The sequence below is a fragment of the Diorhabda carinulata genome, chromosome 1 (genome assembly GCF_026250575.1).
Source record: "Diorhabda carinulata isolate Delta chromosome 1, icDioCari1.1, whole genome shotgun sequence".
NCBI classification, from domain to species: Eukaryota; Metazoa; Arthropoda; class Insecta; order Coleoptera; family Chrysomelidae; genus Diorhabda; species Diorhabda carinulata.
In genome coordinates, this window is record NC_079460.1 from 19192104 (window position 1) to 19210478 (window position 18375).

At 30.1% G+C, this 18375-nt stretch overlaps 1 protein-coding gene across 4 annotated transcripts in view; it reads right to left on the bottom strand.

Moving 5' to 3' along the window:
* LOC130897146 (transcription factor EC) overlaps positions 1-18375 on the bottom strand; it is a 127340-nt gene that overhangs the window by 82553 nt on the left and 26412 nt on the right. The window contains exon 1 of one of the 4 annotated variants that reach the window (XM_057805842.1): positions 6313-6605. The exons of the other annotated variants lie outside the window; for them this stretch is intronic. Coding sequence (XP_057661825.1) covers positions 6313-6375 — 63 coding nt within the window. The 5' untranslated portion in view covers positions 6376-6605. Of the gene's footprint in view, positions 1-6312; positions 6606-18375 lie in introns of those variants that run through there. 4 annotated transcript variants of the gene reach the window in all.

Genomic DNA, 18375 nt, shown 5'->3' on the forward strand with positions numbered 1-18375 from the left:
CAAATACAATAAAAATGTTCACAATTTGAAAACAAAAATTAAGAATAAATTTTATCTATAAGAATATCCATAACTATGGAGGGTAGAGAGAAGGAGGAGTATCTCTTAAGAGAGAAAAGCGGAAAAAGTGTATACAATAAATAACAGTTTAAAAACCTTCCAGAGTAAATAAAGGGTATATTATTAATGTAGCAATTGTAGATGAATTCAAAGTATGCCGATATAAAAATTCATTTTTGACTAAAAGACTCGATTGAAAATTTCAATGACTTGCGTTGTACAAAATGATGTAGTAAATATAACCTAAAAGAAATTTACCCTGATCCTAATGTGGCGCCACCCTTATATAACGTATTTCACACTTTTTATATTCACAAATTGTTCTCCTTTCCTCTAGAATATTGACAAGTAATTATAGTTTCTACTCTTGTCAATTGAATAATATTGGTAATTCGATGGAAAAATATTATTCAATTGTCAACAGTCAATTCAAAATTAAATCATATTTTGGCGAAAGTATGTGGTACGAAGTATCATCTATAGCGTATAACATGCCATTCAGCTGGTTCCGTTTTTCTTTAAATATTTTGAATATTCCTTTGTTCACATATTGTAGCACTGTAATCACTTCATTCTAACATTCAAGTTTTTGGAGAAATTAAATTATTATCGACCTCCCACTCCATTAAAATAATTTGATAAAACTCCAGATTTATTGCTAAATGTCACTATCTATTTACATTCTACAACTAAAGTTTGAAATAAGTAATTTATGTAAATTAACAAAAACGGAAGCCGTCACCATATATGACTAAAGTAAGTCAAGATTTTACACAGGTTGCATTAATCGTTGGTTCAATGGGAGCCTACTGCACAGCTCTTATAGTTAATATAACTGTCACCAAAAATATCTTTCACTACGACCATATCAAACGCTCTATTTTTGAATTATCAGAATGTTTAATGCGCCATACAAAAAGCTGAGTGCAATAGGCAAACAAATTGGTATATTTCTAAAACTGGAAAATCCGGATCACGGGTCATTCATATCGTCGCAACAACTTGTGTAACCGGGGGTGGTGACGTCACAACTGTGAAAAAACTAGGAAGTTGAAATTGATCTCAGTTGCCGAAGGTTTTTCTACTCATAATATGACGGATAAAGTTAATAGAAAATGCTCATTCAGATGAATTACACCTCATCTTCATGTGTAATAGTAATGATTCCTCGCTCAATGCATAATATACTATTATCTAATATCTTTACCTCAAATCCTCTGTAAAACCTAAAGGGAAAGGGAGATACTATTCCTCATACCTCATATCTCCGCTGATACTGTAAGTTCCATGAGTGGCTTTCAAGTAAGTATTTTTGTTAAAACTGTCAAACGAATTAAATAAACTTAATGTTAATTTTTACGTCATTTAGAGTTTATTCACAAATTATTATAATTAAGTTGCAACTTGTTTACAGATATCATTAAAACGGATTCATTAAAGAATAAGATAAGGCGTCAATTGAACATCACAGATAATAATGAGAAATCAGATTTGATTTATCTTTCAAATATCTGCATGTCTCTCTGTTAAAATTACTTCGCAATTTTGAACTAAAAATAAAAAATATTTTTTGTCTTTATATTTGAAATAAAACTGGTTGTACAAAACAGAACAGAATATTCTGATAATTCACATCTATTTTTCTTTCTAAGAATTACGAAATCGTATTACTAGAAGGGAATGTGGGATATGTTTTGTTTTAGGAATAGTCCTGATATAGGAAAAATTGTCCTGTGCGGGGCTTTGATTAAGGTAATTTCTTGTGTTGCATGTTTTTTTATTTGGCTTTCGCTCAATTTGTGTGTGTCCACGTGGAAGTTGGGTTCACTAAGTTTGAGGGAAACGGTAGAAATACCGATGAGTCTATAGGACTTGGAAACTATAATCAGGTTAACGAACCCAGATCACATTCATTGTTATTTGGAAACTGATCGCAGTAATCGGGTCATAGCTATATGATAAGATCCTTTCTGCTCGTGGATAAATGTAATCAGCTGACGGGTTGTTTCATTTATCTATGGTTTAATGAAATTATTTATTGCCTTCAAATGGTTTTCTACTATTAATTCTCATTAACAACGTACTTGATAGGTTACTGAGGTTTATAGTTTTTATACTGTTCGGCATAAACTTATTGGTATCAAACTCTAGTGACAAATCCGTATTACTCCGAGAGAGTAAATTGTTGATAACTGCTCAATAACAATTATTAAACGTCTAAAAATTCTATTATACATCTAAATAAATATCATGGAAGAATTAACGCACAAAAAAAGATATAGAAATCAAAAATTCTTGTAGATCATGTTTTAAATTTGGAACTGCCACCAAAAATTGAACGTGATGCTCGGAAACTGTGATTAAAATCTTGTTTTGGGTTAGGATACGCAATCAGTTGATGGGTGATCTATCTAACCCAGGATTTCTGAAGAGCCCTTATGACTAGGATAACACGAACATATACCTATCTACCTACACTTTTAAAACCCATGTATTTAAAGTTCCATTTCTATGTAATTTGAATTAACTATTTTATTAATCTTGTACTCAAAGTCGATTGCGATAAACCCCCATTATCGATAAGAAAAAATCTTGATAAATACTTGCACAAAATGTTTATAAATCAAGGTTTATACCCAATTTGTATTATTTTATGTAAAAAATCGAGCAAGATCATTACAATAACAGAGATCCATTACAACATAAAGAGAAATAGGTAACAGCAAGACAGGAAAATGGAGCTTGGTTAACAAAAGTAACATGTGGTCATGAAATAATCATGGTCCATTAAATAATATTGAACAAGTTGTAATACAGGTCATAACTCACGCTGATGAAGTGTGTAATACATCAAGTAAGTTATGAACATCATCGCAAGTTATGTACTTGATCTATGACAAAAATAAATATGAAAATATAAGTACAGAGAACTTGGTTAACAAATTTTAATAGCCACTTATAACAATGCTATAAAGTTGCTATAGTTGTAATTACTAATTTTGGTCATTAATAAAATTAACTGTAAAATTTCAACAACCCGTAAAATGAAAATGTTGGACTGAATTATGCAAGTTTATTGTTTCTTTTTGTGTTTATTGCGTATCAGTTGCTGATGTTTTGGTTGAGTAATTATAAAACTATAGATTTTATTTGCAGTATCTGTCCTATTATTTTGGGAATCATCAACGTATCCTGCAACCACAGTAGTTGAGCGTCAACAGCCATGGAGTTTCAGTGCCGATATATCTACTAATAAATTTGAAATAGCAATAACTTAAGTAACACCAATTTTTTTTAATATTCTCCATTTTAACATTTCAAGAATTATGCGATATATCGATGAGACGAAGATTCAAATATTTCTTAACTATTTTTGTATTTGTATTTGATACAAATTGATACCGTAAAGTTGATCTATGATCTGTTTTACTACATGACATGACATGATTTAAAAATGTTATTTCAATATTTCAAATTGTTTGAAGGCGGCGAATCTTAGTTACGTACTGTGGACCCAGTAAAAGAGAAAAATTTTCACTTAGCTGCACTTCCAAAAAGTTTTTACAACTATCTGCATTTTTTCAACCAAAAGTGTTTCGATTTCTATACAGAAGTATTAAAAGCAACTAGAAATTACAAGTAAAAATTTCAATTAAATTAAATTAAAAATTAGGAAACGTACTTTATGTGCACTAACCATAAGATAAGATAATTGAGATCCTTAGAAACTAATTTACATAATACTAAACCACCTCATATAATGACATTCTCATCCCATAAACTTATTTTTATAAGATGTGGTATCTCCGTCTTTCAGACGTACCAAGTTTTTTCCTAGAAAATTAATATGCAATTTATATAATTGGTAATTGGAATGAAAAATTGACAACAAAAGATGAAGTTTTGTATATTTTAGAAGAACTAACTAAAAGTAGAATCGAAATTAACGGCTTGGTACAGACGTAAAAATGAAGGATAACAGAAATATATTATCAGTTTGTGCTAAAAGGGTCATAAATTATTTGAGTCGTCTAAATTATTATCTAATAATAATCGTAGACTGAGATCATTTGATAATTAATTATACTTAGAAGATTTGATATAAATAGAGAATCACAATTATGAAATATTTGCTATTTAATTTTTTACATGTAGATATGTGATTCGTCAGCGTTTAAATAATAAAAATATATTTAAAAATACAATAAACAATACAAATTTGGTGGATTGATAAATTGAATAATTTCTAATATTTCTTTTTCGTAACCTAGTTCTACATGGATTTTATTTGTTCAAACCACGATTGAAATAATACTTTGTTGGTCTCTGTTTTGACTTGTCCAACGAAGTAGCTCTTTCAGACCTTGGCACACAAATAACTTCGCTGTTGAGCTAGAAAAACATATTTTTCTAAATTTCAGTGACTGTCTATTGTTTTAAATTTATTTTTAAAAACTTAATTCAACTTTATTATTATTTTACAATTCACAATTTGATACGTCGGGACATTTCAATATATTGTATCAAATGTTAGATACAGCACAATAATTAAATGGTTTTTTCGTGTCCAGGCATCATTACTTCGAATTTATATTAATTGAACTGTACTGTAACAATGTAACAATTTTACCTAGAGGCATTTTTGCTTATTCTGCGATAGAATTTTACAATTTATCATAGACTCAAAAGATTAGCATAAATCAATTTAGTGTGAAGTAAGATATATGTATTATAATTACTATTAATATATTTTTATATTATCTAATATAAAATTGTGTCGTTTTGTCCATAAAATTGTTAAGTTTTCTAATGACAATAAAGCTTATCCCTCTCTAATGCTATTTATCTATGCTACGACTGCCAAACAGATTCTAGATTTTATTTCATACCCATCTCACCTAAAATTATTTCCTACCACGTTTGAAGGTCACGCTGTTAAGACAGCAATCATATCTCAAATAATAATATTAAAAACTGAAAAAAAACTGCTTATCCCGCGTTAAAAACGGTAATGAAAAACGAGTTATAGGGAATAATTTAGCATTTCAAGCTTATACAATGTACCAAATTAATAAATTTTCCTTAAGATACTCATAAAAACGTTATCTTCAAAAGCTGCTAGCCCCCTTTCAGTTAAAAGTGAATTAGGTTAGATAGAAACAGAATAACATCTAATATCTGTAGTTTGTTTGGCTGGAGAGTTTCTAAATAAACAAAAAGAAGATATAATAATTATAATTTCAAATGATATAGTGAATTATCTTTTAATATTTTTAAATGTAAATTTTCTAATGCTTAATTTCTTGGAATATATAAATAATAATCTTATAAATACGTCCCATCACTTGTTTTATCTTATTTATCTACGGTTTAGTCCAAATTAACCAAAAACAATTCTTTAATAGTATCATTTGTTTTAATTATTGAAAACTTTGAATAAACTCCATTCTCATTCTAATTATTCTAACGAATTTCTAGTTACTTTTTATCTGTAAGGAACATTAGTTTTATGAATTTGCACGAGTGTAAATAATTTAAACCTTAAATAAACACGATAATAACTTGAAATTAAATATCTTCAACATCGAAAGTTTGTCCATTGTTTCTATTCCTTCGTGAAGAAAAGAATATGGAAATTACTATGTATTTTGGAAGGATAAGAATCATATTTTTAATTCTAATACCCATGACAAGTTAACATAAAATTATGTATATATTAAATTCGATCCAATGTTTCAATTGATAAAAAAAGTCAAAAGTAAAAAACCTTAAGAAGATATTCGAATATTGTATTTTTTCTGATAGAATCAATTAAGATATCTTGCATATCATTTTTTAATATTTGCAAAGTAGGTATACAACAATTTATCTTTCTATTTCCCAAGAGATAACATTATCTGGTTTTTAAATCTACGTAAATCTAGAATAGTATATAGACATTTAAAGCAATTAGGAAAGAATATCGCAAATTATATAAAACCACTGGAAACAAGATAATAATTACCACCTACATTCACAAAAAACTTTTAATGGAATATTTAGATATTTCAATTTCCAATTTAGATAGTAAATTATAATTCCTCGCAAATTATAATTCATGTAGTTTTATTTGATAACAAATAGATTTTGAACGAAATACGTAAAAAGATAAAATATAGTTGTAATCTCTGTTCTGCGATATAAGTATGTAGATATGTATCACAATAGCGGTGTTCAAGAGAGATTGTTTAATAGATTAATACTCCACTGTACCTTACACCTCCTAGTGATGATGTTGTAAACAGGCATTTTTCGTTGTCTAGTTTTCCTAGTCATTCGATACGAATTATAACGACTTTGGTTAATCTAGCACCGGACAGTCGACTATGCAACTTAAATCATATTCCTTAATTGCCGCACAAATACGTCACTTAAAATAAGAAGTCTGTAAACGCAAGTCACTTAAAAACCGATAATAAATACTGAAGAGATACGATTGTAGTAATTTAAAGAGAACCCCGCTATCGATGTGGGTTATCGCGCTTAGTACTGAATGCGAGTACTCGAGTCTTGTTCAACATAAGCACAACGAAACTAAACGTGTTTTAAGTAATAATGCGCACGCACCACGTGCTTCAGATACACTGGAGGTTGCGTCAGCACAAGCGCATTTTTCCGTATATATGTTTGTGGAGCCTCAAGTGATTAACTTTATATCCATACACAGTCATCCTTCTACAATAATATGTTTCACATCTGGTCAGTTCGAAACTATTTTTATCAATTAATCATATCCATAACTAACATGTTGACGATGAGAATATTTTTCTTTAACTTACATGTTGACGATGGAAAATTGTTTACACACACACACATACAGACAAAAATGGATGTATCTTTATATTAAATTTCACCTGTATGTACTAATATTTTCACACATGTGTGGAAAAGTACTTTTTTTACACCTGCTGAGGAAAATGATAGATTGCACATTTATTTTTACCTAAGAAAGTAGCTTATTTCACACATGTACTAAAAAGTAACATACATGTATTGAAATGCTTCTTTTTCTTATGTTATATATGGTCTCGAACGATAGAGGAAATACGCGAATACAATATGAATCTGGCTGAATGCCGAAAAGCAAAAGTCCAAATTAAAAAGACTGAAGAAGTAGACGATATGATTTTTTGAGGTTATATTAGTGTTTACAATAAAAATTGAAAGTTTGTTGTGATTTGTATTCAAATATAAACTAGTGTCTGCAAGATAATTTGAACGTTTAAATTAAGTGTTATTACTATTACTGGGTAATGTATAAAGTAGATGAATGAAAATTATTATTAAAAAATAAAAGACATTTTGAAGGTTTTTTAACTTTTCAGCACGCGTGTTTATATACTTTTCAATATATGTGTGATATTGTTTGAAAAATACGTTTTTTAAAAAAAATTTCTTGCGTGGTCGTAGGAAAAATAGTGTACACAACTCGTTGGAAAGTGTATTTCACGCTCGTCATGTCCCATCACTCACCGCTACTCAGCTCGTGCAAAATAGTGATACGAAATGTATCACTTTCCAAACTTGTTATGTAATATACTATTTTTAGAACTGCTAAGGAAAATAGCGTATTTTTCAAAGCAAAAAAATTGGCAATGAGAATTTGTTACAAAAAGTTGATATAAAGTTACGACATTTTATTATGAATATTGAATTCCTGGATCGGTTGCAGAACAAAATATTTAGATAAATATAATGCTTTTAGTCCTTGTAATATGATTCACTATCGGGAGAACGACTATCCAAATCTAGTTGTTAAACAAATTGAGAATGAAAGAAGTTAAAATTATTATACGAGGTCTGACTATTAAATAAGGAGACTGATTGAGAAAAAGGGTTTTATTATAAAAATTATTCTACTTTTGAATACTCCTCTTCAATATACTCCCCTCCCCTCGCCACACACCTTTCCATACGTTTTTTCCATTGATCGAAGCAGTGCTGAAAGTCTTCTTTGGTGAGGGCCTTTAGGAGCTCTGCCGTTTTTTTGCTTTACCGCTTCCATCGACTCAAATCGGGTATCTTTCAAAGCAGATTTTATCTTCGGAAACAAAAAAAAGTCGATCGGTGCCAAATCTGGTGAGTACGGCGGGTGTTTGGGCACTGCAGTGCACTTACTGGCCAAATACTTCTTCACAGATGGCGTGTTATAGGCAGGTGCATTGTCCTGGTGCAAAATCCACGAGTTATTCTTCCATAACTCGGGCCGTTTTTTACGAACTCGTTCTCGCAGTGTTGACAAAACTCACAAATAGTAAGTCTGGTTGACAGTTTGACCTTCTGGAACCCAATTCATTGTTATCATTACGATACCGTGTATGTTGAAAAAAACAATCAACATCGCCTTGAATTTTGATTTGCTCTCTCTAAAGCGCTTACACCACTCAAAAACACGCGCACGAAATAGAGAATTGTCCCTATAAGCCTCTCGCAACAATTTATAGCACTCAGTCGGAGTTTTTTTCAATTTAACAAGAAAGTTGAGATTGATACGTTGCTCCTGTTGTTCGTCACACTTGTTTTTCGGCACAAGGAAAAAAACATGTTCGTTTCAAACCGCTACAGCACAAATACTATAATAGTGACGGAAACGTGTTTTGGGACGTGCATAGACAAGATATCTAGATACCCCACCCGTTTAGGGCGCCCTCTAGACGCGCAGTCTCGTTATTTAATACCCAGACCTCGTATGTAGCGATAAATTGAGTGAGTTGGGATGTTACAAATCAACATATTTTTCGCAAATATATCGGGTGAGATTGTATTTTTTTGTTTATAACGATCAAAACCTTGAATAGTTACTCCAAATACTGGATTGAGAATTTCACAAATATTGGAAATATAATTAAAACGTTATTCCAAATGATACTATTATCTAATTCAAATACATGCAACTTATTTACCCAAACTAATAAAAATAAACAAAAATTAGAATGAAAGTAGTCCTAAAAGTTGCTTCAGAGGTTAACTAAACTTGACGACATTAAACATAATACCAAACCACTTTGTTGTAACGCAACCATTGCTAAATTCAAGTTACCATAACTTTGTTGCGAATTGGATATACAAGGTCAATTCATTCATATTTATTTTCTATTTGGTAATAATAATGTCCAAGCTTTCAACCTAGATCACTCAGTACTACTAAATTTTAATTGATAGTTTCTACACATCGGTAAACGTAAAAACTACTTTTTATATTTAATATGAAAATAGCTACAACTAATTTCACGTTCTTATATTATATCAATTATATTCTTTATTAACAATCATCATCCTTCTAAAGTCTTTGTGCGCTTTTCTACTTGTTTTCCCCATCCTGTCATATTTCTCACTAGTGCATTGCTTTTTTTTACGTGGAAACCACCAAATTTTAAAAAAAAAATACGCTCCACATCATTGAAATGAGATAGAATAACTTTTATTATTTATACGGATGTTTTTAGATAGTTTTCTGTATTTAAATTAATAACAGAAAGTGATATAAAATTAATATATTGCCAATAACATCTCTTGCAGTTGTTGAAGATTAGCTGATCTCAATCTTCTTTAAATATTATCAGTCTCATGTTCAATAGAGATTAAGTACGGCTGCATGCAGGCTAGTCTAAAACTACAATATTTACCTCTTGAAGATACTAGTGTTCTAGAGAGAACATGTAAAGTGCCAATTTTGTGTGAGCCCTTAAAGATAGTTTACCCCACAACACGCTAGACTCTCCTCCAAAATTTGTTGAAGGTCTTATATTGCGAGGAAAATACCTTTCATCATCTATTCGTTAAAAAATATTTTCCGATTTGATTTACATAAACAAAAGCTGGAATCTTCTGTGAAAAGTAAATTACCCCAATATTGAACATTCCAATTCTCATATTGTCGCGCTAATCTTAATCTAACTGCACGGTGTTCCGTGGACAGTTGAGGATCAGTACCTTGGATGTAATTGCAGCATTTCACGTTTTGTGAATTTACTTGTACATTTCAAGCTTCACCTAAATCTTGTTGAAGCTGTCTTGCCGTTATATTTTTTGTTGATGTAGCTTGCAGTCTCAAAAATCTGTTGTCTTCGGAGGTAGTTGCCGGCGGCCGACCCCTACACTAGTATTCTATCCTCCGGTGTCTCGATATCTCACAAATAAATTCCGAATCAGTTTAACACCGATTGCGTGCGTATTTTCAAAATTGTCGTTCGCAAATCGTTGAGTTCAACCAGTACATTTCCCCACGAAGGGCGCATGCAATCAGTTCTTAACTGATTCGGATTGGGTCGTGAAAACAAATTCTGTGTATTCTCGATCTGTGCCGAACAAAAACTAATAAGAAGCAAAATCCAATTAACATTTCTCTTAATTTTTTTTCTGAAAATTTAACTAATCGATATTTCTCTTGCCTCGTTTCTAGTAGTGTAAGGGTTCAATCAGACGTTGCGCAATGGACGTGCCTCACGACTATTGCGTGTGAGAGAGTGAGCAATCAGCATTTTGACGCATGCGTCACTGAATTCCGCACCCGGCGCGTGGCCAGAACGTGTGCGTCATGAAAGTGTCAAACGTCACATCGTTCAGTTTGTATTTTGATGTTCTGTGTACTATTTATGTAATGAAATAAATTATCAATCTCACTTTAGAAGTGTATAATATGAATAACCCATAAAATTAATGTAAGTATATATTTTTTCCTAATTTTTTCTTAATTTCATGCTCTCTCTGATTTTGTTGTTTTCCAAATAATAACTGAATTTATATTTTTGACGCTTTGACGCAGTTGGCGGGACGCTTTAATATGTCCACTATTTTCACATAATAGCGGAAATGGTACGGGATATGTCCAAATTATTTCAAAAATGAACTTTCACAATAAAAAAATTATTTCGCATATATTTAATTTGATTGAAAATGTTGATTAGGAATCAAATGACAGTAATTTTTTATTATAACTATGATTGATTTTTAGTCAAATATTATTTCAATAACAAAAAGATAAGTAAAAGTGCTGCTTGGCTCACTCCGTTCGACAATAGTCGTGAACACGTCCATTCCGCGCCGTCTGATTGAGCCCTAACAGTAATAAAATTCCACTTAGGCTGATTTTGTGAGCAGGGTTGCCATTTTTATAGGTGATGCGATACTTCCTTGGTGGACCGTGTTTTAAAATAGTTTCAAACTAATTACATTTTAAGTTGACGTAAAGAATTGTTCAGCAAACATATATTTTTTTGATAAAAATTTGATTCGTACACCCTATTTGGTTGTTAATAAATTTATTCAAATATGCTGCTTTTTAGTATTGCGAAATAATAAATAAAACAAATAACAGTACATAATCTGATAACGGGACTTTTTTTCGAGTGGAATAAATAATTAGCTAAAATTTATCACTCTCTCTTATTTCAAAACAACTGGAAGGTATTTTTGTTTACATTCTTGTTTGCAAATTGTGTATCTGGGTTTGGCATTAAATTTGCCAAGTTAATATTATTCCAGTGGTTACATCAAATTTCACAACCGCTATATTGATATTCTAAGTTAGTACTTCAATCATAAGTAATTATTTCGACAACGTATTGATATGAATACTTAAGCGTTCTATGGCAACCCACTTCTACTACTAAACGACTTTTCTTTTAAATATGGGAAAAACTGTAACCTTAAAGTTTCAAATGGTTTTACATAAGGAATATTGCCCCAGATTCAATTGAAGAAAAAGATAAAATTATAGTAGTTATTATTGAATATTAGATTTTACGCGAGCAGTTTCGGAATTATTTTATTTTACGATACCTACTACTGAGTAATCTAGTTTCAAAGCCAACCAAATATATTTCCCTAAATTTTTAACTATTCACACCATGTGACAGTCTACACTGCTTTGCACATGTTATTATTATCAGATTCATCCAAAGCAATGGAAAGCTTATTATTTCATGAAAAACCTTTTATAGAAATTGTACGACTCAGAAAACCCCGAAAAAGTAAAAAATAATGAAAAAACCATAATTTTTTTGAGGTTTAAGAGTTAACCTGTAACTTATTAGTTTAGTTTCTTTTCACTTACCTCCATACCTAAAACACAATCGTTGTGAATTTCAAAAAAATATAATATTAAAAAATGAAAATGCATTTTGTTACTGCATAAGAATTGAGTTCAGTTAACTTTATTTCATTTAATATTCAAAGGAAGCCAGTTCCAAATATTATTTTCCAATATATTATTTGAGTTACTATTAAAATTGCCTGCCAACTGAAGTTTAGCTTAGGCAATAATTTAAACCATATTAGGCTTCACGAAACCTGTATTTTTTCAGTTTTCTGTAAAATTGGGCAAATGAATTTACCTGGTTTTGAATCTAGGCCACTTAAATAATTTTTCACTCCCAACGAATGAAACTTGAATTAAATCAAAAATCAACATTTACTATGAAAGACACAGCTAGAATTGATCGATCTGTTGAAATATATTTTGTATTGTTTGCTATGAAAATTAAATGGCAAATTATTAATTTTATTCACCTACAACCAATTTCCACTTAAATATTTTCGCCATGAGTAGAATTTAAAATTTATATTTTTGTTAACTTAATATTTTGCAGTCAGCAGACTATCAATAATACCTATAACACTACGGCCTCATTTTAAAGGTTTAATTTCAATTATTTAACTTTTATTGTTTATGATATTGTCAAAAACGAAAAATCATAACACAAATTACAAATATATCATTATTAACACATTATTAAATTTTTTTAGCTGTTGATTTAATTATTGAGGAAAAATAGGTAAATAATAAGAAATAATAATGGTCAGATGATTTATGATATTTTGAAAATATTTAAAACCAGCTCTAAAAATATTTATCATCAGCAGACATTGAAAACTAACTTGTTATGATGTGCACGTGTAAGACACTACTTGAAGATCAATGCTTATTCTCACTTATAATCTATTATAATTGAAAAGATAAACAGATTGAATAGAATCGGAAAATCTGTATTAGAACATAATATAGCCATTATACATAATTATCATTAAGTATAATATTGTCGAAACAAGATGCAGTAAGATGTTTATGCAGTTAAATACATTAATTTCAAATTCATAAAATTGAATGTAGAAATGAATGAATTTATGGAATGCTGAGAAAGAAAATTGCAACATAAAAAATACAAACGTTGTAATAACAAATATTAATTAAAAGATATCAAATTCAAAAATAAACGCAGTATTTATTATCAATAAATTAATAGGATAATACTATTCAATGATTAAAACGTTTTATGCTACAAACAAATAGACATAGAAACGGAAAAAAGAACAACGAAATGCACTAGAATAAGGAACAAAGAAAATGGAGGATTATGTATCAATAACCAAGAAAATACGAAAGGTATAGTAAATTGGTAAATTTCTTTAATTTCTTAGACCTTTTGATATGTATCTAAATCTTCTGTTTCAAAATTAGTTCTTTTAATAATTTTTAAAAGATAGATAAAATTGACGTTTCGACTTTCCTTTATGTCTTTATCAAAATATTATATTGACACTGACAATTTGCGTATTTATATTGATCAATATATCACCTACATCACGAATATCAAAATAAGAATAAAATCAAACTAGAGCTTTGTTCTAATAAAAAAAAAATTATTTTTCCCTAATCCTTACATCTCAAATATATACCAGTAGTCAATTGAATTGTTTGTAATTTTATTAGAATTTATAAAATAGAGCTATAAACTTTACTTAAATTATTTAGATCTTTTTTATCATTTCCACCTTTTTCCTTCTTATGAATGTGAACCAATTCTAAAAATTCTTTTTTTTGTGTACTAGATTCCGTTTCAAGAATTTTTGAATCTTTATAATTGAATTTATGTTTTTTTGGTTCGTTAATGCAGTTCTATTTTTTTATCGTATTGATGACCTCTTAGTCTATTTTCTAAATACTGAGATGTCTGCCCTATGTAGACAACGTAGTACAAGGCACTTGATATATAATATTATTTTTTTTGTTTTTTGGTGTTTTCGATTTTAATTTAATGAAATATTTGGGTAATGTATTGGTATAGATCAGTGGTGGCAAAGTGTGGCTCATCGCTCATTAAGTGTGGCTATGGCACAAATATCTACGTAAAGTGCAATAATATTTCCATTTAAAAAACTAGGTAAGAACAAAATTACATCTCATTTTGACAAATAAAAATTTTTACTTCAAGTTAAAAGATAAGTAGGGAAAGGTAGGTTTTTATATATATGTTAAAAGAAGTAATAACATTCGAAATAAAATTATCCATTTTGCTTAGGATTTTGAAAGGAAACCATTGTTTCACTTTCTGACCCTGCTGAAGCATCCCCAAGAAAATAATTCCTCTATTCATAAATACCATTTTAAACAACAATAATTTTGAATATAAAAGGAAGCATTTCTCAACGAGTTTCAGGAATTTGAAAACAACCTAGCAGCTTTAAAATTTGTCAAAAATCCTCTAAATGCTACAACAACCGAGTTGAAATTTTCTCTTTTTGAAATTAACATTGATAGCTTTGAAATACGATTGGTGGATTTTAAAACAAGGAGATAAGGCACTTTAAATACTAACGTCTTTGTGTTGAATTGGATATATTGGAGGTAAAAAATGTGACACAACACAAATGTTTTGCTTTTAATCACCTGGAGGAGGAAGAAATGATCATTTTCAACGCTTACGATCAGCTAAAAAGATCCCGTTTGCCGTTCTTTCCCTTTTTGTTTCTATATATATATATATATATATATATATATATATATATATATATATATATATATATATATATATATATATATGCGAACAATCTTTTTCAAGCATGAAAATGATTAAGAGGTATAGGAGAAGTCGTCTTACTGATGAGAACTTGGAATTATGCCCTTAAAATCAACAAAACACAAACTTGACTTACTTAAACTTACCAAGGAGATACAAGCATATTATTCTCATTAATATATATTTATTAAGTATGAAATATAGTTTTATTTGGTGTAAAGTGATGTGGCTCCGATTTTTTTTTAAATGGTTGTGATGTTCGACCATTGGTATAGACATAATATTATAATGATAAACTAACAATCCGATGTGTGCAAAGGCGTAAGGAGAAAAGGAAGTTGTGGAATAACATTTTTAGGAGAAGATTTTCTCTAAATTGTCAAAGCTGCCCTAATTTCTCTGTTTCCCATATCTTAGTTGTTCTGTTTATTTTCATTCATTTAAGATTATTTATTCCATTAGTTTTAGCTTATAATTTTAAATTACGGTTTAAAAAATGCTTAATGTTATAAATTAATTTTAGTTTGTTGAGAACAATGCTCAATTTTAGATTGACATATTGGAGGAGTATGACCTAAAGTAATTGAAACTTGATGATTACTAAATACTTCTTTAGTTCGTTTAACTTGTTTTGCTACAAAATTAATATCTGTGGTTTTCGTTAATAACATTTAATCTTTTGCATATTAACAATTGAATTAATCTTTTTAAACTAGTAATGATAGGTACAAACTGGCCAAGCACATGTAATAGCGGTAATTAGTAATAAATATATATGTATAATATTTTCAAAGAATCTCTTTCAAATCCTAGCCGCTGTCTATATTAATTAAAAATAATTACATCTATCCTGAGGTGGATAAAACCTAATCTTTGTATTACGAATAAACAGAATGATTAAGAGCTTTGATTTGCAGCTACTGTAACTGATTACTGAAATTTGAATAATAACATTCAGTGTGTGATGTAATTTTTTCAAATTGCTGTGTCAGCTTTCAGTTTCATTTTTTATGCACTATAAGACGAATATTTACCAAAATTGAAATTAAATTCTTTTGTTTCTCATACCTAAATTCGCTTTTTATATTAGAATTCAAATTATCACATTACCAGATAGTTTTGTGTTACATTCCTATCTCTTGGAATCCTATCAGATATTATAAATCTCAATTATCACTTCACAAAAAAAACTTCATCGAAACAATCTCTAATATACTCTAATTTTAAAATACACTAATTATTGTAATGTCTGGTCATACTTCCCAGTAATTTCGCTTTTGGAAATACTTGTTGCATATAAAGGGATCATAAAAATATATGAATGTGAAGTAAAGTCGAAGCAATGTTTCCAACGTTGGACGCAGCGTGTGGTCGTAGTGCGCATGTCATTCGACGAATGTTTTGATTCCAACGTTGGCATTGAAATTGAAAGTCGGTTTTTTGGATCCGCGTCAAAAATCTACCCAACATTGGAACGAAGTTGGAACCAACGCTTGTGGTACAACCACACACCTCTTACGCGTGAATGCTACGCGTTTTGTATAAAAAACCAAAGTTGCCAGTTTATTTTAAAAAAAATTTATCTGTCGTATGCCACGTTTTGATTTATTTCATTCATTTCTACAAGGAATACGTTTATACAGTACATACAATTACGACAGTGTTTACAATAGATTTTTCATGTTTTTCTATGTTGTTTGGTGGGTATTCGTTAAGTAAACAATTGTATTTTCTTCTTCAAATAGGATAAATTTCATCCAAACCCTCGAATTTCTCGAACTGTATCCAATTCTATGAAATAGCCCTGGTCATCAGAACCTTCTGTTGGATGCTTAGAGAAAACTATCGAGCGAATTCAGTACAGGGATAACAGTAATGACATTGAAGAAAAAAAAGAATCACTAATGTCGACGTACCAAAACTTGAGAAAGATAGTCACTGAGTCAGAAATGACTGGAAGCAGGACAGAGGATATGTATCGTCCTAACTGGTTCGCATACCAACTAAGTATCCCAAGAAAATAGTACTAATTTACAATTTTCAAGATAATTATATGTATATTTGCAACCTAACGTTTTTGTACTCTTGTTCATTTATTCATTTATATTTCGTATAACACATAGAGTATTAGTCAAGTATTCTTTCTTATTTGTATTTCATCTTTTAGCAAATCCATAATGGCCTAACAAACATCAGGTACAATAAGGCTTATGGCCTGCTGTGATATCTATCTAAATAGATATGCAAGGCTACTAAAGGAAACACCATTAGTGAAAAATCCAAGAGTGGCTGCTTACTGTTCTTGAATCGGTATTGCTTTCCTCATGTTGGTATCTTCTTCCCTTATTTTGGGGTACATTTTTTGAGGAGATAAATTCAAAATCTTCTGCTGATATTCGACAAAAGATTATGAATTTTCCTAATGGTTCTTTCTTCAGATCAAGAAGCCATTGTACCAAGCAAATCTACAGTAGAATGGTCGTATTTTCCAGCCTGCGAACTTTTAGTTTCTGAGCACGCGTATATTTTTTCACGCTTGTCTACAGCGCTGCGTCCAGTCTTCTCATCCAATTTTCAGCAAACGTTGGAAGGTGAATGTTGCGCATCGTGCAGTTGCAGCAATGCATCCGGCCTTTCTTTCAACTATCGGACACCATTGGAATACGAATGTTGGCACAAACGTTGGACGATCGTTTGGTACCGACTGTCTCCTACACGCCCAAGCCAAAAGGTTAACTAAGGTTAGTTTGATACTATAGCAAGAGAGGGTTAAATGTCTGGTAAGAAGCAATTTGTTCATCGACAATTTTGATAAACCTTGGTATTTAGAATAATTACAACATGGATGACATTAAAATTTTGATAAATTGTATCAAATAAAGTTAACTGAGCATTGTTTATATTTTTAATGTTTAGAAAAATATTATTGATAAAAAAGTTCATTTTATCGTCACTACCATAAACAAATGAGGAATAATTTCTGTTATAGAACAAATTTAATAGAGTCTGGAAGACTCCTCCCACAAATCTTGGTATATACTGTAGTATAAGCTGCACATCGGTACTTTCTATTAAAAGATCCATATTTTTATACAAAATTTTCCGAAAAATATATATAAAAATATACATGACGAATTTCAATTGTTTATATTTTTCGCAATGTAATAATGCAAATAAAAATCGCACTAATCACGTGAGGATTTACTGAAGCACGAGGAAGTTTTTATTATTGACATATGATTCACGTGATTGAAATTATTCAAATGAAATAAAAATAGTGAACATCAATATTGATAAATGGATATAAACTTGTCGTGAAATATTTCTTTTTCTCAAATATGCCCAATATATTCTCTCATAAATCGTTAACAAGGAAAACCATTGGAAAATCTATTTAAAATACATTCATATGATGATATCCAGAGGTGCGATCATGGTGGTTATTGATTGCTGCTCTTTCAGCTGCTGAGCGATGAGA